At 53.3% G+C, this 25,007-nt stretch overlaps 1 protein-coding gene across 1 annotated transcript; it reads left to right on the forward strand.

Moving 5' to 3' along the window:
* Positions 1–1,818: 1,818 nt before the first annotated feature.
* Positions 1,819–24,906, forward strand: LOC128272546 (protein hedgehog; the record flags this gene model as incomplete). Its single annotated transcript, XM_053010372.1, has 4 exons — positions 1,819–1,858; positions 5,173–5,480; positions 19,508–19,769; positions 24,245–24,906. Coding segments are annotated over 4 exons (1,272 nt in total), but the record flags the coding sequence as incomplete, so codon positions are not given.
* Positions 24,907–25,007: the final 101 nt, after the last annotated feature.

The following is a 25,007-nucleotide window of genomic DNA, read 5'->3' on the forward strand; positions in this document are numbered from 1 at the left end:
CACCGGCCAACGGGCCATCCGGTGAGTGTTGTGTAATCTCCCGCAGGGTGTGCCCGGTACGTGCCACTCGAGAGGTATCGGAGCCCCGATTGCGGCCAATCCGATTGCTGGGCGCTTATCCGATTGTGGGGCGCAAAAATCCCAGTCCAAGTGTCGAAGCGCCGTCTGCCACCGACTGCTGATGGATGTGGACTGCCGAATAGTAGGTCAAGGAACTTAAGGGAGATTATGGAACGCACGTGGGTAGAAGAAGGGCAGGCAGCCACAACACTGCGGTGTCGATGTAGTAAACAGATGTGATAGAAGCGCGTTTGTTTACTTAACGGCATCGGTCGGTTAAGAGTCGACCTATATTTGACCTGTGCGAAAGTCGATACAACAAGCGTCCATAGTGTGGCCTCCGAATTTTGGCCCAATTTTGTACCAGGCTGTTCAAAAAGGTTTGCGCTTCGATAAGAAAAACTCAATTTTATGGGTTTAAAATTTTTTAGCATATTGTTAGCGGAGGCACTTATTGTGCGCACAGCTTTCTGAAACCCAATACTTCAGTCAAAATGCTGCTTGCATTGCCCAATGAGATGCCTAGGACTTCTACTAAATCCTATTTAGTCATTCGAAGATTTTCCAACACGATATCCTGTATTTTTCCTACGATGTCAGGTGTTGTTACTGGTTTTAGACGACCTTGACTTGGATCGTTTTGAAGGCTTGCACGACCACGTTTAAATTCAGCAACCCAGCTTTTAAGTGCAATAATTGAAAGCGGAAAGTCCTTACACTTTCTGTGTACTTTACAGTCAGAAAGTGTACTTTACACATATGTGCATAAATTACCTTTAATTGTAAACCTTCCAAAAATATAAATTCAATCACTGCACAATACTTGATTTTTTCCATTGTAAAAAATACTATGACACGTCGATATTAAATGGGTACACGTACACAAAGAATGAGTTGACAGGTTGAAATGAAACTTGACATACGTTTTTATGAAGACATAACAACATAAATTGTTATTGAACCGCAAAATGTATTGAACAAGCTTATTTATTTATTTACTTAATTATTTATTTGTTTATAAATTTTACATTTGTTTATTTATTTATTTATTTTTTTATTTTTTTATGAATTTTTTTTATTTATTTTTTTATTTACTTGGTCCGGAGTTACTATATATACGCCTAAGTATAGCCCTATGCTGTACGATGGCGTGTAGCTTAAAAATATAAATATGAGTACAGTAAAATACCATCATGAGAACCATCCGAAATGATGAGTAATGAAACCATAGACAAGCCAAAGTTTGGAAACCCCCGAGACATGTTTCCATTATTGCACAGTTTGTTAACAATGGCAGAGGCTGTTAACAATGTTCAAACAAATACCACCTGAGCTACCCTTATTTTTCGTACTGAAGGTGACTACCGGTTTCTGTAAAAGCTCTATCAATAATAAATAACAAATAATGTGAATGTGGATGATTAATCAGTTGTGAGTACATTCACTTCACCTATCAAATCATGTGAAGTGTGCCCTTATCAGTTTTGTAGGTGTGCGACTCACTTGAATTTCCCACACACGGGTTGTGTGAAATACACGCCTTGTGATCGCTTCTCTCTCTCTCTCTCCGGTCCATTGTAGGTCTCTCGAAAATCACCTTCACTTTTTGAAAACGCCACTTTTCCGCTGACGGTGGCAATGACGATGACGTTGAACGACGATGATCCTCACCGGAAGCCATTGATGTGCTTCACACTGAGCCAAACCTCCTGGTCCCGGTACTTGGTTGGATCTTCACCACCACCACCACCTTCATCATCATCATCATCATCATCATTATCGGCGTCATCTGCGCAGCGTCATCATAATCGGTATCAGACGATGGCTGCCAGCGCGGGCGCGCCAATTTCGTGAGGCGAGATTCCGATTCCGGTGAATGTCGGGAGATCGAGATCACGCTCCTGGAGCAGGAGCGAGACGGAACGACCGGCCAACGGCTGGGCCGGAGCGGGACAGGAGAACGCGCGCAAAACCTCATTTATATAAATGATTAGTTTCGGAAAGGGCGGGATTTGAGGTATTTCGCCGTCTTCTTCGCTTCCCGCGCTTCGGAGTTCGGTTTCTTTGCTTTTGCGCGCCCCGCCGTTCGTCGTGTCCTCTCTTTCGCACGCACCACCGCCTATCATGTCATCCCGTGTGCGTCGTCGTGGTCCTCTTTCTTTGCCCTATCCTCGCCGTGCGTGTGTGTGTGTGCGAGTTTGGGACCCCTCTCCGGAGTGTGTCTTGCCGCGACGCAAAGACCCCACTCGACCGACCCTTGCGAAAGCTTCCACCATTCGCAACCCTCGTCCGAAGACTGGGTTGGCAAGCTTTTATGTAGAGGATCACTCCCTCACACACACACACGCGACCGAGAACCACCAATACCAGCACGGAAACGAAAAGGTGGTTTTGTGTTCGAGCCGAACTAGAAAATCGAAAGATGGACCACTAAAACTCCTGGGCTCGACACACAACCTGCACAACAACCCCACCGGGGGTGGATGCGGGGTGATGCTCGGGTGATCGATAATGGTGGGGGTGGGGGAGCCGGGCACAGCACCACACAGCGGAATGGAATGTTGATGGGCGCTGACCGCTCGACGATCGGCGAACACATTCACATTTTCTCTTCTCGAAGCCGTAGGACCCGCCAAGGTGCGTCCATGGAGGCTGTGTGAGACGTGTTGAGAGTTACATAAAGTTGCGCACTGACAGTAGGACACTGACTCGTGATAACGATTGCCCGCCAGTAGTCCAATGTGGAACATCTCATCCAGAGAAACGCCAGCTTCCGGCTCCCTATATCCGACGCATATGTCAGAAGTCGATTCCGGAGTCGCTTATCACTTGGTCAAACCGTTTCTCGGCGTTGCGAAAGCGACTAGCGTTTAACTAAACGTTGAAGCACGTTTGGACGAAAGCCCGACCAGATTTAACAAGAATCATCCAGAGAGTCATCGATCGACCAGTTTCGATTGGCGCCAACCAACGAAGGAATGTCGCGACACAATCCGAGTGAGTCGGATTCCATACTTCAGTTCTCAGACATGGCCAACTAAATTATGATCCGTTCGTTTAGGACTCCTTTTTCAATTGTTGCTCTTGTGAAAGGGTATGAGGTGCTCCATCCATTGTTTGGATTCCGAAGACGGGGCGCAAAATATCGATTTTGGCTGTCAGACCACTTTGGAAATAAGTTTTTAATATTTTCCAATTTCCACCAAGCGTAGAGCGTCCCATTTGGTAAATATCAAGGTTTTTACTAAATGTTCCCTATTTTCAAAATGAAGTTTGACATTTTTTTAAAGTCAAGTAATCGGTAGCTTAAAATCACTTGTCACACTTGTTGATTCACTCTGCACAAAGGTGCTCCTACCAAAGTTAGTCGTTCGTAATGGGTTAGTCTTTCCGAAGAGATTGGGGCCCCTTAGAACAATAGCAACAAGACTCCCGGCATACTATCGGCGGCCATTGTTCTCCCACAGGGAGTCTGGGAGAAACCGCAACGGCAGCAGGAAGCGTTCGTTATCGCGAAAACTCGCTTCGGCGAACAGAACGGCGAACACATTCCGTTCATTCACTGGAAAGTGGAAAGATTACCAGTTTCGCCCTCTCGTTCCCTCTCTTTCTCTCTGTCTCACTCTCTCTCTGTCCAGCATGCGCATCAGCAAAAGGGTTCCATTCTAAACCATCATTCGTCATCAGCAGCAGGCGAGTTTTCCATGGTGAGTAAAGCTCACCCCGTGCTCACCATCGTGAAAGTTTATCTTAGTGTTGGTAAGCCGCACACCAAAAACAGTCTCACTTCTCACACGGTGACGACGGTGACTCAACGGGGCGATAGGGGTGAGTTGTTCGCCCCCGACCGCTCCGATTGTCTCGCTCTGTCTCCGTGTCGGTGAGAGATAGATAGAAAGAGCTCGGATATGTCGAAAGCTCTGCCGAAAACCACACACACACACACGGGCGCACACGGACCCACTTTCGCCGCTACCCCGTTCATTGGTCATTCGACCACGTTGTCCTCTCTGTCCCGCGCTTTCCCACTCTCTCTGCTGGCCTATGGTGAGCTTTCCAACCCTCGGAGATCGCGCTCCCCGACGAAGAACGACCGCCGAGACGACGGAGAAGAAGAAGCGCACCACCTTTGGCTCTTTCCGCCCGGGACTGCCGGTCGTCCCGGTCGCACCTCGCCACACGCCGTCTCGCTCGCACACCGCTCGGATCGGATCGGATCGGCCCCGGTGCGCGGCGGTCGAAAATTGGAAACTGCGGCACTACTTAGTTCTAATTTAGTGCTAGTCGAATTACCATCGACTCCATCCCATCGGCTCCCGGTGAACATCCTCTCGATCCGCGCGCTCTCGATACTCGATATCCGATCCACCCGTCTGTGGTGTGTGTGTGTGTGCCGTTAGTGTGCAGGCGAATTATTCCTGAATTCCTTGACGATTTGAATTCCTCCTGGCCGTGGTGGCGAATTCTCTCGGCAAACAATAGAGGACCGGGCAGCTACGTGTGGTTAAGCATTGTGTCTGTGTGCACGACAGTGTGTGTGTGTGTGTGGCTGTTGGGTTGGCCAGAGTTGGTTGCGATGAGGATGAGTGCGATTTGTTTTGCCATTTCTTGACGACGACGTTGACGCGCGAGCGACAAGTGGTTCCGCCAACGCAATCGACGCATCTCCCCGAGGCGGCCACCGTTTTCGGGGTGTGTCTGTGTGTGTGTGCTTGGGTGGCTCTCTAGTGTTTTGTGATTTTTTCGCCACGAGCCAAGTGCCGCGAGTGGGGCTTGAGATGTACCGGAAGAGTGACGGGCCGCGCCCGGTCCGGGTCGGGTGTGCGCTGTGCAGTGACGGGCGAGGCGGCGAGGCCATGGGCCACGGCCACGGCACGGCCGGCCGCCGGCCCAGAACGCAATCAACGGCGGCGGGGGCCGCCGAACCCCCCGCGCGAGGGGTGAGTGAGCCGGCGGAGGAGGGCCAGCCCGGTGGCTTCAGCGCGACAGATTTATCCGCCTCCGTGGCGGTGGTCACGACGGGGCCATGTGACGGGGCGGGTGATACGGTGCAGTGGTGCGGGGCGGGCCGTCCGTCAGCTCGTCGGCCCGCGTGGCCCGCCGGCGCCCGAGTGGCCCGCGGCCTGCGGAGGACGGTGTTAGTGTTGGTGGTGGTGCTCCTACTCTACATGCTGCCAGCGGTCCGGGCGTGCGGTCCGGGCCGCGGGATCGGCGGGCCGCGCCGTACCCGGAAGCTGCTCCCGCTCGTCTTCAAGCAGCACGTCCCGAACGTGAGCGAAAACTCGCTGTCCGCGGCCGGCATGCAGGAGGGTTCGATCTCCCGCAACGACAGCCGGTTCCGGAGCCTCGAGACCAACTACAACAAGGACATAATCTTCAAGGACGAGGAGGGCACCGGGGCCGACCGGGTGATGACGCAGGTTGGTAGTACGACCGTGTTACGACCTTTCTCTCCGATCGCCATGGCACGCGACCTCGAGGCCCGAGGAATCCCAACTCCCGGACTCCAGGGATTGCCCGGGGTCGCCCGGCGGGGTCCTGCTATATGGGCCACCATAAACCGATCCGATCCGAGGCAATCTGCCTAACTTCTGTATTTATCGTTTTACGGGCCAAGGCCACGCGGAAGCTGGTGGACCGTGGAGGTCACTGGTTTGCTGGCTTCGCACTGGTTGATGACTTCTCGGGATGTCAACTATTTAGAAGAGAAAACTATTTCGCCCACAGCTCGAGACAGTCGAAGCTGGAACTGTCGCACAGAACCTTAACAGCCCCAGCATGCACATGGACTCTGCCCAAAACATGTCTCAGGTGTAATCCCTGATCCGGTCGTGTCCGATTGGAAGACGCACAAATTGAACTTAGACCCTTTTTGTGGAGAGATAAAAGAGAAGCCCCTACTAACATATGGGCTGAAAAGTCCCGAGACTAAGGCAGAAAACGTGTTTTTTGTGATAAAATGGCTTTTATTCATTAACGTAATCTCGATCAAGAGTCACACAACCATTCCAGCACCACTTTAACATTTCTATACCACTTTTGTAGAACGATCTATATCTTTTGCCGCAAAATAGACCACAGTTTCAGCGTTAAGTTGTTTATTCGAGCCAAATTTCTGACCGGCGACCATTTGTTTGAGGTCTGCAGAACAGTCAGAAGTCGCTGGGAGCCAAATCTCGAGAATACGGTGTTCGAAAGCTATGTGATTCGAAGTTCAATTCATGTAATTTCAGTTCAATTATTTTGATTGTTGATTGTTGATTTGATTATTTTCAGTTCAATTACTTGTAATACGGTGTCTTGACGAAATAACATTTCTTTTATTTCTATTTCGTCATATGCGGTGGGTTCTTTGCAATTTCGACCTACAAATGTGCTCCAAACAGACTATATAATATTCACTATTGATGGTATTTCCATTCTCAAGATAATCGATTAATATTACACCACGAGCTTCACCAGCTGCACTTCACAATCAGATGACAATCGTTTTGATTCCGGAGTCAACTGATGGATTCATGTTTGTTATGTTTAAACATGGCCAAGCACTGCTAAGAATCATCGACAAGTTCTTGTTTTTGGTCAACAGTGACAACAAACAACGTTCAATAGATCTTTGTCATAGTCAAATGCAGTAGGGACAGAGTTGAGTTGGTGGACGAAGACACTTGACCGCGAAGGAAGTCTTCACTGCAGACCAATCATAATCCTATCAGGTAATCTGGTCCAGTCTGGTCTGTCCGATTCCGATCCGTTGCCTTTCCGTGGAGTAACCACACGGTGACGTCACTAGTACACAGGAGTGTTCGAGGAGTGTGATTGCCTCCAGTGGGAATTCCCGAGTATCGCTGGACCCGAGACTGTCCAGGGATCCACCGGGGAACATTACCTTTCGCAGGGAAGTAACTCTCTAGGTGTCTGCCCTACTCAGGGCTTAGGCCCTAGGGGCTCCTGATGGTGACACATTCCCAGCCCAGCGGCACTATATGTTATGGCACTCTCCGGGCTGAGAGGCGACCGACGTCACCTAGTCCACGCCGCCGAATGCCGTTATCGATCGACCACCGGTCGGCCGCGCCGTCTGATAAGCCCACGGGGTACCAGGTTGCAGTTTCTTTCCGACTCAATCGGACGCGACCTCATTTCTCGACCATATTTATTTTTGTTGCCGCTTGAGCTTTTGTTGTGGAAACTTCGCGTATCGCGCGAAGGCATTCCATCAGGCCAGGTCCGGGTCCGGGAATGCAATTAGCAGCGTAGGCCAGGTTTTATCGGGGCCGAATCGCTCGCGGACCGAACCCCGAAAAATGAAGGGCTGCGCCACACTTCGGTGAGGCTAATCTAATCGGGGATCGGGCCCGGACACTCTAGGGAGGCAGGCAAACGGCACGCCGGTTTAAGCACCGTCGGCGGCACACAAATTACGTAGATTGCAACAATGGCATAACGCACGGAGGCATAAAGAAGAGGTAATAAAATGCAAGAAGAAGTAATAAAACAAAACACACACACACCCGGCGAGGCGCAGCGGAACAAATGCGGCATTACGCAGCGACGGGGACAGAGCCCTTGTGGGGCTTAAGGGAGGCTTGTAGCGTAAATTATCGAGCGGATTATCCGGCCAGGAGGCCGATGATCGGTGACGACACCCTGACACAGCACTCTCTCTGCCCGTGCGACCCAATCTGGTCTATTGCATTCCGTGCACCGTCGTCCGGGGACCAGGAACGCTCCGGTTGACAGCCAGAGCTCCTGGCATCTGCGTTCCGTCAGCGAATTAGATTCGCGCATCTCGCTATTGCGCAGTCCGGACGACGATGACGATGTGCTGAATCGATCGAAACCATCCGCCACCACGCTTGTGGAGTGGGGGCGGGGGAGGTCTCTAATCGCGGGCCCTTTCGCTCTGTTTGTTTACATTGTGCGCTCCGCTCGGGAAAGTGTCACCGGGCGATCTTCGAAGAGCATCGCGTCTGGCAATCGTCAACGGGGCCCGAGACAATAATCGACCGGGTCTCGCCGCGAAGGGGCTACGGCCGGCCTGTGGGCACCCGAGGAAGTAATGTAAATAAATTATGAAAATTAAATTAAAAATCCACCCGCCTTCGACACACACACACAGACATGATGCAGGCGACACTCTCGGCGACGGACTCGGCGGTCCCGGTTCGTCGGATCGATCGCTTCTCTGGGTGATATTAAAAGTCACACCTCCGGTCCGCGCGGTCCACATAGCGGACACCCCCCTCGGACCGCACCTCCCGCCTTCGGACCGCACCCAGCAGGCCGTTTAAGTAAATCTTAAGCTCTTAAGCTTAAACAAATCAAGCGCGAAGAAACAACAAACCAACGACGACGGCAACGGTGATGGCGGGATGGTAGTGAGCCGGGGGATGGTGGTGGTTCCAGCTTTCTCTGCCCCCGGATCCGTGTGCTACCTCTCTCCGGCTTGGCCGCGCGGGAGATAAAATATTTAATCATTCCACAAACTAAATAATCGTCCAAGGGGGACCGATCGGCGCGGGAAAGTGGAAAAGCTTTTAAAAGGCCCCGCGCTGGCTCCGTGGTCGTGGCCACACATTACTATAAACACCTTCGCACCAGGGGTCCCTGCGCCGTTCGCGGCCGTCGAGGGCCCAGCGCCGCCAACAATGGCGACAGCGTCAGGAAGAAAGAAGGGTAAAAACGGAAAAACACTTGTAGCGTGCGATGTTAACAAGCCTGCGCTGTCAAACAATCCGCACCAGTCCCCCTTTATCCTTCTCTTCCACCGTCTTTCTCTCTCTGAGCGATCTCGAGGATCTCGTTACCAATTTGTTGGCCCCACTGCTGCTGCTGCTGCCGCCGCCGCCGCTGGTCCGGTACATTATTTGACAAGCGTAATTAAAACAGGGTCTCCCCCCCGCGAACCCCGTTCTCCCCGACATCATTCCTCCCGAAAAAGGCGGCCATCGGCTCGAGAAACAATAACGGTGGCGGCGGCGGCGTCGGTGATATCGGTGGTTCAGAACATAAATATTTAGCTGTCACTTTTGACAGCTGCGCGATAATGTCAAATATTTGCGCGATGCACCGAGCGTGCGCCATTGTGTGTGTGTGTGTGTGTGTGTGTGTGTGTGTGCTTGACAGATTTGGGATTTATTGTTTCACCGCGTTCCACCCCGCGTTCCCGGTTGTTTTTCTCCCTCTGGTTTGTGACACTTTTGTGACACCCGTGTGATAGATTGTGCGCGGGCCGAACGGGTACTTGGTGGCCCGCTTTTCACACCACTTGAGCGATTCGTTGTGGCGGCGGCGGCACCGACAGATGTCCGGCCTGATGGTATCTGTCGGGCCGCCGGTATCTCTGCCCTGTGAGCTTCACTTTCGGTGACCCCGTTGCACCCCGGGAGGAGGGTGCGATTTATTAGCGCAATTAGAATCAGAACCGCCCCGAGCCCCGAGTTTAGCGACCGACTTGTCATAGATTAACACCCGGCCCCCGCGGAGGGTTATTGGCGGATTGGATTGACGGAAGCACGTCATCGGCGATGATCTCCGGCCCCGAGCCGGCCACTCCGTGACCAATGGCGGCCGAGGGAGGTTATAGTGGGTGGTGAGGCTCCTTCCCGCAGGTCTAATGTGAGGAGTCGTAAAACTTGAGACGGGGCCAGTGGAGCTAAAATACCACTTGGGCTTCTCGAAGCCAGTTCTCCCCTGTCCTGTCCTGTGGCCAATTTGGCGATTCCCGGTGACCCCGTTTCGCACCTCACCCCCTCGGGGGCGTCACCTGGGATTAGCTGGGGCTCCTTGACGATCCATTGCGATGGGGAAATCGGGAGATTGGAGCCGCACCGAGGGCTTAGGGCTTCCCTCCAGGAACCCCGGGGTAGCCTCCGGCACCGTAATGTGCCGTAAGCCGGTGTTTAGTCAGCTCCAGCCAGCCAGCCAGCTAGCAGTCGATGAGAAATCGTTCAGTTCCAATCAATTACGGAATTTATGGCACCCCGGCCACCACTGGCCGGTTTCGACTTGCGCCGCACGCTCGCACCTCGCTGTGGGCTGGAGCGCTTTCGGAGTTCGCGGTGATTTTTATGGACCCTCTCGCCTGGCCGGGAGCATTTGTTTGGCCGACAGAGGGCCGGTACCTGTCGTAAACCTATAAGAGGAATTAGTTAATACGGTTGTAAAAGTCGCTCCAAAGTCGGCCGGAGTTCGTCTAAAGACCCACTCCGGCTCCGGAGCTCCAACTCCTCGTCGGCCACCGTCAAACATCGCGGGCCCTTCGGTCGGGCCGGGCACTTTATAAGGCGCTAATTAGGAGTGTGTTGAAGTTGTTTGGAAGCTTTGGAACTCGCTGAAGACGCCCACCGAGCTGTGGCTTCCGCAAGCCAAGGGGCCCAATTTGACGCTGGCTGGAGAGCTTTCGATTCGCCTCCTGTCCGAATTGCGACCGTTCCGCGACTCGGAATGTCGGCACGGTGGGTACGGTAAATGCGCGCTCGAAATGATAATGATCGGGCCATAAAAGCGAAAACGAGCAACCAAAACAAACGTCCCGTAAAACGATAAACCGCGATGCGTACGCGCGGCCCACACTGTGGCGGATCATAAACGAAAGCCGCGAGCGCGGACGAGCCGAGCCGAGCAACCCCTTTTGTGGTACAAAGTTGGTTTAAGTTTCCCGGAACGGTTTTTGGGAAGATCAATTCCCCCGACCAAGAGGGAATCCGGGACCTCAGAAAGCTGTTTGACGCCCTGTTTGAGTTGGGGATGCTCTCAGTACTCAGGACTGGATCGGTCCACACGCTGGAAACATCAAACGCGAAAAGTCATTCACAATTTCGAATGGACTCGCTTTGCTGGGATCATCTCCCGAGCGAAAGATGGCGATCACTGTAAGGTCAAGACACAGACAGAGAGAGAGGCACGTCGCTATTGACATCGCAACATCGCAACATCGCAACTTCAAAGTCAATTGGAGCACCAGCGAACCAGCGAACGAATGAAAGTTGCCAGACAAACCAAACTGGCTGGCTTATGGTTGGGATTCAATCGAAGGAGCCAGAAACCGAAGGGTAACCGCAACCGGAGATGGCCCTCAGCAGATCGCTTCGGTCTCGGTCGATCGTGTAAGTGACCTTTTCGATGTTCGGAGTAGGTGGCTACGGGTATCATCAGCCTTGTGCGTTCGAGGCTGAGTGGAAGAAGCACTGCGCCCGTTCCCGAGAGTTAGCCACAAAGAAAAAGCAAGGTCCGCGTGTATGGGCACCGTGTGAACACCGCGGACGGAATCGATCGTCCACCAACAGATTTTTAGTGTAACGGATTTTTTCTTCAATGGGCACAGCCCAACTTCTTCTCGTTGTTGTTGTATTATTGCAGAGACTTTTGGCGCAGGGCTTCATTCGTCTCTTAGTTGGCCGTTGTGGTCTGTATTTGAAATTGTTGCTGGTTGGAGTTTATACGAAAGTATTTAGATTTGGGTGTATAGTCCGGTTGTTATGAGGAAATTCAGCAGTTTACGCTCTGGGTTAGGATGCTTCGAGAGTACTTGAGATATGTCTTTGTCTATTTTATAGCAGTCCAGAAGGATGTGGGCTACTGTGATGGTAACTCCACAGAATTGACTTATGTCGGAGTAGATTTGTCTTGTGGGAATAGCTTCTTCTCACTACATTGAAATAGTATAAATAATCTCGATGGTGCTTAAGCGTGATTGCCTTAAAGTTTCTACAAAACCTAACCCCAACCCCTAATTGTTCACAATTATTAACCTAATGAAAAGGACCCACTACCTAACACTTAAACCTACACATAAGTGGATCTTAAAACTAGGTGGTACGGTATTTCAAAACGGAACTAACGGCAGAGTTCACAGAAAACTATGAAGAACGCAAACAAATACTACAGTGGCCAACAAATAACGGGAACCATTTTCCTTCGACTATGGTGTTGTGGTGCATCATGGATTCTTTCCAACCGCCCAAACTGCTAACAAAGAGTAAGCTATTTGACTGCTGAGTGAGTAGTGCTCTGGTCCAAAAACGACAATTCTCGGTTCAACTTCCTCGTGCCTTTTTGACGTCACATTTTCATGATCATTTCGTGATCTTTCGTCAGAAACTCGACACAGATCGTTTCGCAATCGCCGCAGTGACCTGACTCAGCATCAGGCGGCTTGTGGCTATACGCTTAACTCTACAGATCGATCCGTGGACTCCTTTTAGTCAGTCAATACTTGAGATAGGAGTCGAAACGCAGAATGTGTTACAGTCTATTCTTAAAATGAACTTTTTGGATGGTTTGGAAATTTGGTACAAATGGAGACAATCTATGCAACAGAGTATGGAATTACTTTAAAGGTGATTGCATAGATTTAGAAAAACATACAAAGAATTGTTGAGGCGAATTTACATTTTTCGCTGTTGTCCAGTCACATAAAAGTCAAGTTCCGACGATGCACTGTTGTGAGACAAATGAGCTGGTGGGTTGATCACCGAAGACGATTGACAACGCGTTTGTGCGTTTCAGTATTGCGTGTCTTGTATATTCGCCCACAACTCATTAATAACGGAGATCCTCATGTAACTACTGGTCTTGTGAGACTTTCCAAAAGTAAACGCTTGTCCGCTGCGTGCGATATATTTTTTTGTGACGTTAGTGCGTCCCCAGATATGGTGTGATGTCGTACACTTGCCATGTGTACCTGCACCGCGCGATTTGTGGTCCACGCGTTCGTAATGATCTCGCAGCACTAACAACAACAAAAAACCCGACACACTTGGACCCGGTCGACCGATTTGTCACGGGAGATCATCGCGGACGACGTGGCGCGCGAGCGAATCGGTTTCGCAAATCGTGATTCTGAGCCGATTAAACCGCTACTCTACGGCCGACCCCATCGGCCTCTCAGGACCGAACGACTGCACAAAGCGCACCGACTAAAGCGGAGTGTCGAACATTTATTGGTGACATTAAACCCCCACACAAGTCCTGTCGCTCGGAACACATGTAACTACACGAGCCGGCGCGCTATCTGCGGCGGTGGCGAAACAATTCAGCGTTAAGCGCGGCAGTTGTGGCCACCGTCGCGGTCGCACTGGTCCCGTTGTGTCCCCCCGGACGGTTGCACCTTCTCGCTGCTCGCAATGGCCAATGGGTTGTCTCATAAATAAGACTTAAATAGAACCAGTGCCCGCCGTGTCGGTGCAATTGACCATCGGCCATTCCCATCTCTCTCTCTCTCTCTCATACACACAAGCAAGTGACCAAGTGTGCCAAGTGTTTGTGTGTTGGTTATGTTGCGCATTGTTTGATTGCGCATAACTTGAGTGGTTTGAGGGAGGAAGCAACAACAAAAAAAGTGACGGCCAAAGACAAAGTGGGACCTCTGATCCGGATGACGTTCGTTCACCTTGCTCGGTGGGGGCACCTTGGTTTTGGGGGCACCGGAAAACCAGAGAGAAGGGGGTTATCGAAAGGCCATCCTGTGTGTTGTTGTGTGACCACAAAAATGTGTCGCATTCCTTGGGCCCCCTTGGTTCGATCCTTCAGCCGGCGGGGGGACTCTTGGGAACTGTCGATAGGTCGGTGCGTGTGCGGCTGTATCGATATCCCGGGACCCGGGAGGTCGGGTATCGTATTACATCCTCCGGATACTGATCCTCCGCTGAAACCGTGCTCCTCGGTTCTAAGGATTCCCGGGTTCCTCCGGTCCGAGGTCCGGAATCGGCAGTCAAGCGAAAAGCGGGCACCCTAACCTGCCTCAAGTCGAGGCGAGTCGAGTCCCGGGCCGCGACTCGGCGACTCCGGAGGTCGGCCGGCCGACAGGCGAGAGCCGGGCTGGGTGATGGAGACCAGAGATCAATCCATCGATCATCATCCGGTCGCACCGGGTGCTGCTGCTCAGTTGGAAACCTGATCTCGCTCGCCACCGCAGCCGCCACCGCCACCGAAGCCGAGACTCGCTTCCTCGAGATTGTAATCTCCGATACCCGTTAGGTGCGCTCGATGATTAACTCCTGGTACCGCAACCGCCTGACGGTCGACGGACTCCCCGGGCGAACTACGCCACTCCACGCCGAGATTACAATTTAATCACAATCTTCCAATCTGGCCACTTCCCTTCGAAGCAGGCTGATAGTATTTCCTGCTCGGCACTCCACGCTCCGGCTCAGGCCACGGCCCGCGTCCGGAAGCGTGCAGGAGCTAACAGCTCTTCAGCTGCATGGCCCGAAACCGAGGCAAGGCGACGGCAATTATGACAAGCGCGTGATTGAGTAACGTTTGTTGGGCGTGCGCAACGTCGCCGCTAATCCCGTCCGAGGCCCGAGTGCGAAGGTGCCCGGTCTCGATGACAGCACTTACCACAGCCACTTCGGGACAATGGGCCCCGAGATGTTCCGGGGCCTCCCAGGCACAAGTTGCGGAGTTGCGCAGAGGTCCCTCGGTGCTGCTGAACTTGAAATGACAAACCTAAGTGAGTTATATTAATGCGCTGTAATTTAATACTTATCTCTTTTTAATTCGTCGCCCGCTTTGCCGCCGTCCTCCCTTCTGGACGACCCGTGCGACATCAGAGATCTCGGGAAAGAACGGAGAGCGAACACAGCACAGAGGCCCTCTCGGGAGTGGCGGGCTGCGGAGGCGACGCTCCGGAGGCGACAGGCGATTCGATTCGTTGACAAATGAGCCCCCGGTCATCGCGGGTCGGTCCATTTGTCATCCCCCCTCCCGGGCCCGGCCCCTTGTCGCCGCCCGACCCCGATCGGTGAAGTTCTCTCTTAAGTCGAAAGAATTTGTCGCACACGCCGGACTCTTAGCGCTTAAACGTTTCCCCGCGGTGTGACCCGGAGCTCCCTGGAGGTACATGCCGGCTCCAGCGGCAGCGACAGCTCGTCCGGGGTGATCGTGCGCAGGTGATTAAGTCGAGCCCGCGTCAACCCAAGGACGACCTTTGCTGACGAAATATTGTGACACACCGTCTGGCGTCTGGTCCAGTGTACGGAACGCTAATCCCTGGCCTGGTCCGGGCCAGTTCCGTCGGTCCATATGTGAGGGCCGCTCAGGCTCAGGCTCTTATCGCCAAACCATTACCAAATAAGCCGACGATTAGCGGGTGGCAGAAGCCGGATCTCGACGACCAGGGACAGTGGTCCAATTCGGGTGCTTCGGGTCTTTTGGAGCACTTTTGATGTTTGGAAAGTCCGCGCCGGTCTCGCGACTTGAACCACGTTGTTTGAGGTCAAACGTACAAGGGTCTTCGAGGAGCTCCATGAAATTATACGAAGCTGCAGCTTAACGGGAAGGCTTTCGCATCTATAAAAGAATCTAATCGGGCGCCCCAATGCTTAAAGATTTTATTGCTAGAATTACTGGTACATCAACTACTGTGAAGTCGTTTGATAAGATTCAGCAATCCCGCGTTCAGCGTGCCCGGCTTTTCTGGTCGACTTTAGATAGCCGCAAGCAATGCGTAGCTCGCATTCCGTGAGTGTGATCGACTTAAGATTTAGGGGGTAAGAAAGAAAAGATTCAGGCGGACGAAGGTTTCCTGAGTGTTGTTTGGTGGGACTCGCATGGAATCATCTACTATAAGATAGCTATGTTACAAAAGGCCAGTCTACACTAATTGGAGATCACTTAAGGATACCTCCACGCTACGTGCATCGAGAGTGTCTATGAATTCTGGGAACCTTGTAGGGAAAACCTTAAACATCATCTACTCCAGACCAACGACTAAATGGTTTACTTATCGAATATGTCTTGAAGGATCTTCCCATACTAGTGTCCCAGTCAAATCCAGTCAATGGGATCATGCAGAATTGTGTACCCTCGTTGCCGCCAAAGGATTAGGCCCGTTGTGTGGTGCGCCTAATGGCCCAACAAAGCACTCCAATTAGCATGCCTCAGAGCGCCACCAAATACGCCGATTGTGCTACCCTCTACAGAGCCGTTTACCAAGTACATAGGGGAGCGATCCGAACCACGCGGGACGCGGGTTCTGAATGGGCAGTCCACCGTCTGTTCTTCCCGGAGAAAGGGCAACCGATACCGACTGACGTCGCTAATTGAAAGAGTCAACCAGCCCGGCCCTTCGGGACAGAGCTCGGTAAACATAATTTAGCTGATGGAAAGGCGGCGACGGCGGATCGTTAGCCGTTTTTGGTGGCCAAACAAAGCGCAAGGAAATTAACGGACGTGTGTAAATTTATCCAACAGTCCGCGCGGCCTCCTGGATGTCCTGGAAGGGGGGTAGTGGTGAAACGAAAACGGGAGCGTAGTGCCCACGGGAAGCGCAAACATTGGGCCATTTCTTCGCCTTTGGCCCAATTGGCAAACCCGCTGTTCCCGTGGGGAACAGTTGGTAGCGAGACAGGGGCCATTTTTCATTCGCCTGAGACATCAGAGACCACAATGCCAATGCTCTTCCGGGAAGTCCTCTGGCAGTGCATCAGAAGTCAGTCAACTGCACGGAATCGATTGCGATGTGACGGGTTTTTTGGCAAAGCAACTCCCAACACGGTCACGGTCCGATCCGGTCCGGCGGGACGTCTTCAAGGTCTCTTGGGGGCGGACCCGACTCACGAAGACGCGGTCCAGCGATGGCCAAATATTTAGACGCCGTAGCCAATTGGCCTCAGACCTTGGCCGAAGAAGGCCTTGGCTCGGTGTGAATCGATTCGTCTCCGGTAGCCCTTAAAACAAACAGAGGTCTGAGAGTGGCCCACGGACCATCTTCGTCACAGTTGTGCCACAGTGGAGAGAAGGAAAAAAACGAAAACGACAGGGATCAAAAGAAAAGCGGAAAACCCAACAAACGATAGAAAATGAAAGAATTCACTGCGCGCTCAACAAATCGAAGCGAATCGAAAGCGAACCGAAAAGCCATCCAATTACGGAGGCTCGGCCAAGCTTTCCGCCAAGACATTCCGACTGGCTGGCCGGCCGACCGGGCGAGGTCACGCACACCGGGCGGCCCACCGGGTGCGTGACAAGCGTGACAACATTTAGCCGGTCCTAATATGACAGCTGTGACGAAATCGTGTGCTGCTAGACACGATTAAGAAAAACCTCGACGCCGAACGGCACGGAAACTCGGCCCACAAAAGGTGTGCAGCACGCAGGGACGGGACGGCCCAACGGGGTACGGGGGAGGGTGATCGAAACATAAGTTCCGACATCCGACCGGTTGCCGGCGGCCACAGCAATGTACACACAAACAAGGAAAACAGAAAACATAAATTTTAATTTAGCGTTCGATTTTGTCGATCTGTCCGATTTCTGTTTTCTCTGTTCTGCCCGCCTTTTTTCGGCCGCCCTCTCTCTCTCGCTTTCACTCGCCCTCTCCCTCTCTCGCACGCACTGCCTTTGGTTGCCGGGAGTTGGTTGGGATCGGACACACGATCACCTTGAGCGCGCGCCGCGCGGCCGTTCCATTTCGGGGGTTCGTCTTCTGTACGCTCGTTTGATGTTTGTGTTTTGCGCTTGCGCTTCTTTGCGCCCGTTTGCCTTTTGGTCCGGCCAAAAACAAAATGGCGGCCGCGATCAAGCTCGACGGACGATGCAGCTCGGCCGCGGCCAACATTCGGATTCTGCCAACTTGCTGGCCGACCGGCTTCTAATTAATGGGTGCGCGCTGGCAAGGATCATCAAGGTCCGCTGGACAAAGTGAGTGATACTTTTTTTGACCGGTGCGACGCCTCGGAATGTGTGTGCATTGTTCTAGGGTGCAGGCTGCGTTCCGAGAAAAGGACTGGAAAGGAAGGGCGCCGATGCGTTTTTTTTAATGCGCCGTCAGCCGGATGGCGGCGCTAGAGAGCACCCCGCCGCGTCTAACGGTGGATTCACCTGACCCGCCGTTGCGGGCGCGGGTTTCGTTTCTTGCGTTCGCGACGTTCCTTTTTCGAGCTGGTTCCGCGCCGTGGGCCGTTAACGGACTTTAGGCCACGCCTTTCCCATCCACGCACACGCGGTGGCAGCACACGAGGTGGGGCCATCTTACTTTCATCCGAAAACACGGAGCGGCGAAGGAAGAATCGCCTAGAAGACTTGGGCTCCAGCTATGGCGAGAAGCTCACAAAGTGGTGCGGGTTGGGGAACCGAACTACTGATTACTTCTACACGGTCCCGCTCTAATCCGTCGGAGCTTACACCGGAAAGACATTTGTGTTTCCAACACTCGTGTGTCGAAGCTACTGTCGGGTGGCTTAAGTCTCACGTTTCAAACTGCTCGAGCGACGGGTCACAAGCGACGAACTCAAAAACACGCTCCGGTGCTCGAAAACTGCTCGAAACACAAATGTTTCTCGAGCACACGGGCGTCAAGTCGGCAAGATCATCCAACGCTTGGTCGTTTAAAGTAAATGTACGGCCAAAATGGTCCGCAACCGGTTTCGAGTAGTAGTTGGTTTGAATCACCCCTCCGAGTCCTGTTCATTATTCGCGATTGAGTTAAATTTTGGGATCTTCACCGACATCAACCAGTGGAGGCTACGGGGCTAAGGTAAAAGCATTGCTTCCTTCGATTCCACCCGAGTGATATAGCGGACGAGGACGCTCGGGTTATTAAATCCTTCAAGCTGAACGTCTTAAATTTGAAAGCTGAGCCGAGTCTCAGCCGCTTCCAAAGTAGCGGTACCAGCGCGCGGCGCCGGCTTGTTGTTGTTGCGGATCCCATTTCCAAGACGACCGGAGGCTATCACCCTTCGCTCGCCCTTTTCGCTCGCCTCCGTCCCTCGTCCCAGCGTCGGAGCGCATTCGATCAACGAAATCGATCCTGACAATGATTGCAAAAGAAAGCAATCATCATCACGGTCGCCACCGGCGCGCGATCGTTTGCTTCGCACCGGCCGGCCCGCCACGGAAGGTGAGGAAAATTACACACCGCCCTACCTTTCCTCCAGCACAGCACGCCTGGACGATCGGCGAAAGCGATTGGTTTGTGGGGCTGCGGGAAGATTAATTTTTATTTTTATCACTACACGCACCTCATTAATCAGGCCGCGCATTGGCAGGCCTCGCGGGCCATGCAAATGAGGCTCGTGTGTTTTCTCTCTCTCTCTCTCTCTCTCTCTCTCTCTCGGTCGGTGTTTATCTCCGGCTCGAAATGAGGCATGAAATGGGCCATCGACGCCATCGATGGTGATAAAAAGGGTGAAATAACTAGTTTTCTGAAATTACTTTCTGCGCGCCGGCTGCGCCTTCATAATTAGCGTCCTGAGGGAGCGTCCAGGTAGTAGTTTTGAGACGCCAATTGCCAGCCATTTTGTCCGGTGGAGTAGCCGCCGCATCGGGTCGCATTGTTTATGGGTAGTAGCTTGTTGACAAATAATTATCATCGTTACGTGGATAATTTAATTAACGTGCAGCGAAGAGCCCTGCACTATTTCTACAGTATTCACCCTAGCTCACTGTCTCTCTCTCTCTCGGTCTCCCCGTGTTTTTCCCGGTCTCTCGTTTGCAGCGCTGCAAGGAAAAGCTCAACATACTGGCGGTGTCGGTGATGAACCAGTGGCCCGGGCTGCGGCTCATGGTGACGGAGGGCTGGGACGAGGACCACATGCACGCACCGGAGTCGCTCCACTACGAGGGGCGCGCCGTTGACATCATGACATCGGACAAGGACCGCTCGAAGATCGGCATGCTGGCGCGGCTCGCCGTCGAGGCCGGCTTCGACTGGGTGTTCTACGAGAGCCGCAACCACATACACTGCTCCGTCAAGTCAGGTACGTCAGATCGACTATTCTATTCCCCATACGTGCTCTTTCCACTACCTCGTACTCTTTCTCCCGGTGGAACGCTTGGTCTCTGTCTGGCTGGTGTCACAAAAGCATTAGGTCGATCCAGAAGTAGCATCGATTTGCGTTGCGTAATTGTTGCTACCAGACAAATTCGTGTGTTCGCTGACCACTTAAGATATTGTTTGGCTGAGAAGATTATTCATAAGTGTCAATCCGAATCATCACATGGATAACTAAGTCCAAAGGATCTTGTAGCTGTGGATTCAAACGCTCAACATCTACATCTAAGGTGATATCCATCAAGTGTTTGGATTTAAAACTAAGGATTAACTGATTTTTAAAACGTCAAAGTTCATTCTAGAAATTGTAAACATTTAGTAAAAACTTTGACATTTACGAAATGCGACGCTATACGCTTGCAGAAAATTGGGAAATAGTAAAAACTTATTTCCTAACTGGTGAGTCTTCAACTTAAACTGTACGACATTTGTAAAGCGAAAAGAAGAATGTTATGTTAATAAGTGTTATGTACAAGCAAAGAAAATGTTATGTTAATAAGCACAATTGTCGTGTTTTGGGATTGGAAAATCCTTACGTCGTGCAAGAGAAGCCAATGAGAAAGCCACAACGAGTTGCGGTGCGGATTTTAGTAGGCAAAATTGAAGCTGAAAACTTGGACGACATTTGGTTTCCACAGAACGGCTCTACGTTATAAAAACTATGTAGACCACCGTCTATAAAAGTCAAAGGGTGTCCGTACGCCATTACTACTAGAACCCCTCCACAGATAGCACCTTAAACTTGAACTGAAATTCTGATGAATTTGGCTGGAATATTGGCTGGAACAATATTACATCTTGTGCATCTCAAATGAAAAACAAGAACTGCAGTGTCCAGAGCTGACGTTTCTTTGGAAGCCTTTCTCCGGAGGAACAACGCAACTACTGAAACGGCTCCAAACGAATTTCTGGGTTTTGTTCGTCGGTCGAGCGGACACCAAAAGTGGCGTCCTCTCCTGGAAGCCGCTTCCTCATGGACATGAGCACAAAAAAGTTTACAGCCAATTTGTGGACTTATTGAACTATGAATTATGTTCGGATGGCGTACATATTGGGCGTTTTCTTTATTGAAAACCAACGATACAAGAAAAAACAAACACCGGATTTTCGGACCGACCCAACGTTCGCCCGTAACCCCCGGGGGCTGCGCAACCGAAACTCCAGCCTACCTGGATCCGTCTAGGCGCACCGGTTGCCTGTGCGACCTGTAACACGATCAGCCATGGTCCGGGTTTCCTGGTTTTGCTGCCCTGCCACCGGCCAGCAATTCGTCGAACGGGCCGTTCCGATATCCGATCCGCTTTAGGCCGTGCCGCTAGAGACTTCCGCCAAACGGCTCACGCAGCCCCACGCCATCCGGGCGCCGCTAGCCAAATTGGAGAATGGCCCGGGACGCCGGACGGACGATCTGAGCCAACGAACGCGTACCGAACGCTACGCTGTCAGCATTGATTTGGCTGACGACGGCAAACGACGCCCGAGCTCAAAACGGGCGGCGACTCCGGGCTCCAATCTTCCAATTCCGCTTCTTCGCACCAGCGGCCAGTGGCCAGTGGACGGAATGGCGAGCGGGGTGGGGCTGTTCGCAAACGAGGCTCCATAATTGAGTTTACGCTGAAAGCGTCGCGTTTCGCGCAGCTTCGACAGCTCGCTGGGTAACCTGTACTTTGCCGCACTTAACCGCCACGACCACGGCCACCGCCGGGAGCCATCCCCCCATCCGGTGGTTGGTGGGTCGGCTGGTGGGGCTTGATGAATGCAAATCGGTGTGTGCGCTGGTCGTTTCGCCAATTTTTTACACCGTCCCATCCCGGGCCGGGTTTCCCGCGTTCGGGCGCGTTTCCCGGCCGCCATCGGCCATCTTTCTTTTCGGTTTCGCCTTCCCGGGGCTAACGAGAAACTTGTTAATTCTCGACCCCGCTTTTTGGGGGGCGCGTTCGACGGGCGAGGCGCTCCTCACGCCCGCCGCCGCCGCGTCTTGTTAATGCCGTGTTTCGTGATGGGTATAATTTTAATGGTCCCGGCGCTGCATCCGTGCACCGTGCACTGCACCGCGCTGCGCCTGGTTCGCTGCGGTCGCCGCGGCAAGTATGGTTATTACTCCGTGTTGCGTTGTGTGGCAGCGTTTTCGCCGGCCAACAAAAATGGGCCGCCAGTGGCCGCCCGGGTAAACCCGGCGGAAGATAAATTAAACCCCGTCCCAGTCGGAGGACGACAGGGTGCGGGCGGGGTCGGGACGGGGGCGCGCACAACCATTGGGGCGGTATTTGTTTTACTGCTCGGTTATTATTATTATTTGCTTGCCCCGGCCCAAAGCTGTTCCTGTTGGCCTCCATTTTGAATGGCACGCCCGGGGACCGTACCTGGGCCTCGCGCGGGGGCAAACGCAGGCGCGGGACGAAAAGTCAGTGCCTCGGTCCCGGATTAGACCCATCTCCTATCGCCCGGCGGATAATCCCGGTTGTCCAATCAAGGCTGGACGGCGGCGGCGGGTTGGGTGTAAAACAGTAATTTTCCTAATGATATTATCCTGCTTTGGGCGCGCAGGTCCTGGCCTGCGACCGGTGTCGGTCGGTGGGCGCAGAAAGGATTGCGCGCGAACTGCTCGGGCTGCGGCAGAAGTGGCCAAAGTCCTTCGGCTGGATTATTTGCTTAGCTCTTCGCAGGAATCGCACACAGGAAAGGTTTCGGGTTTGCCGTTGTTTTTCGGCCACCGCCAACGGATTTGTTCAGGTGTTTTCGACCGTTTTTACTCTCGCCCGAACCCGATTTTGGCTTCGGGCTTGGTGGCCCCGGACCAAGAAGTGCCCGTGCACTTCAAGGAGTCCGCCAGCCGGTGTTCGGCAAACAGTGTGCCAGGTCTTGGTGTGCTTGCTTCCTTTGCGAGTAGGACCCGCGCGTCCCGACTAGTCTTGAGACAAATTGTGCTCGGTCATGCCGTCGTCGCTGCCGCTGCTGCTGCCGTTGCCATTTGGAGTTGACAAGACCCGCTTGTGACTTGTGTTGCCTTTTTGGCTTTCGACCAACTCGGACTCGGGCTCCGATTTTCACTCTCTCTCTCTCTCTCTCTCTCTCTCTCTCTCTCTCTCTCTCTCTCGCTCTGTCTGTCTCTCGCCACGACTCCTGCGGTGTCGGGACAGTCGAGTAGCGAAGGCGTGGATCTTGATTGCGTGAGAAAACTCCGGAGCACCACATACGTATATGCTAATCCGAAACGAAAGACTTCAATGCGCGGGTTCGCCGAAACGAACGAGGAACCCCTGAAAAAAGGTGGCTCCGGGCCGGGCTTCCGCTGGCTCAACATTCCACGGCTCCGCTCGGATCGGATATCGTATGACAGCGCGCCCAACCGCGTTGCGTTGTTTATGGTTCGGCTCGTTCGGCCGCCGCCGGTGGCTTGTGGTTTAAAATGGCCCAACTTTGATGGTGTCCTCAACGTCTGACGCCGCCGGAGCTGCAACCCAATTCTTGCAACGCCCCAACTCAGCCGAGGAAGGACGAACCTGGGCCCCCCCCCCCCCCCGATCGGATGACCACAAATTGCAGTCCCACGATATCGAAATGCAATTAATTTGCTGCCTGCCGCTCTCGCGCGGTGCTCATTTCCGAAGATTTATCTGCCATCGGCCATCGCGTCCGGCGGCCGTGCGCGGTGAAATTGATGAGCGCTGTCCGCGTGACATGGGGCCGTCCTCCTGGGCGGAAAGGGGTCATCAATCAGGGCTTCGAGTGGGTCCTCCGGAGCTGTGTTTGACAAATGGGTCTTTCAAGCGCGCGATTGATGGACCATCTAAATGGCCATCGGCGCGATTCGGCATAAGACACACCTCGGTCGCTGGTTGGTGTGTGTCATTCGCAGGAAAATGTTCGCGGGAAATTGGCGAAATTAACTCCGGTTTATACTCTGCCGAATTAGACCACTTTGGTGTTTCTTCTGCTTGGGTTTTCTTTCGACGCCCAACCGAAGCCCGAAAAAGAAGCCTGAACGATGGCAGACCAAGCAAGAGCACCACACACTGAAAGGGAGTCGCTGATCGCCTTGCCGCCATTGATGCAGTTTACGGTCGGCCGCCGGGTCGGCCGGGCTTTCTTCTCCAACCGCTGCAACAAAGGGTCCGGTCGAGAAACGGAGACCGAGAAGGACTGGGCCTGGGCCAGCGCCCATAAATCAATTGATAGTAAATATGTTAACCACAGCATGGCGCCGCGTGGTGCTCCGGTTTTCTTTTTCGGGTCCACCTTTCGCCGCCGCGTTCTTCGTTCCCTTGCCGAATCCTAGACTCACCCCGCCGCACGGCCGGCCCTATCGTCGGCCGGATCTCTCTGGGCCGCCCGAATCGTGTATTAATCGCGTCCATTTTGTTAACCGTCTCTCTCTCCCCCATTCCTTTTCTCCCACAGATTCGTCGCAATCGAACCACGCGAGCGGTTGCTTCACCGGCGACGGCACCGTCCTGACGGCGGACGGCGTGCGCCGGCCGCTGAGCGAGCTGCGGATCGGCGAGCGGGTGCAGGCCGTCGACGGGACGGGCCGCACGGTGTTCAGCGAGGTGCTGATGTTCATGGACCGCGACACGCACCAGCGGCGCGAGTTCGTCACGATCGAGGCCGACGGAGGCGCCCGGCTCAAGGTGACACCCGCCCATCTGGTGATGGTGTGGCGGAAGGAGCTCGCCGAAACGCGCTTCGTGTTCGCGGAGCGGATTCGCGAAGGCGACCACATTCTCGTGCACGGAGCGTCCGCCACCGGAACGCTCGAACCCCGGCGGGTCCTTCGAATATCGGCCGTACTGGCGGAGGGCGTCTATGCGCCGCTGACGCGAGAAGGCACCATCGTCGTGGACGAGGTCGTCGCATCCTGCTACGCGCTCATCGACAGCCAGACGGTGGCGCACCTGAGCTTCCTGCCGTACCGGTGGGCCGAGAAGCTGTGGTCACTGTTCGAGCGGGCCAGTGCCACCGACAGCCTCAGCCTGCCGCGCCACGAGGGCATCCATTGGTACGCCAAGTCACTCTACTCGATCAAGGACTACGTGATCCCGGACAGCTGGCTCTATCACTAGCGAGAGCGAGAGAGAGAGACGGAAAGGACGATTGTAAAAAGTGTACATTCTAGCACCCGCATCCTGTCCCTTAAACCCCCTTCATACCCCCCACCGGCCCT

The sequence above is a fragment of the Anopheles cruzii genome, chromosome 3, assembly GCF_943734635.1.
Source record: "Anopheles cruzii chromosome 3, idAnoCruzAS_RS32_06, whole genome shotgun sequence".
NCBI classification, from domain to species: Eukaryota; Metazoa; Arthropoda; class Insecta; order Diptera; family Culicidae; genus Anopheles; species Anopheles cruzii.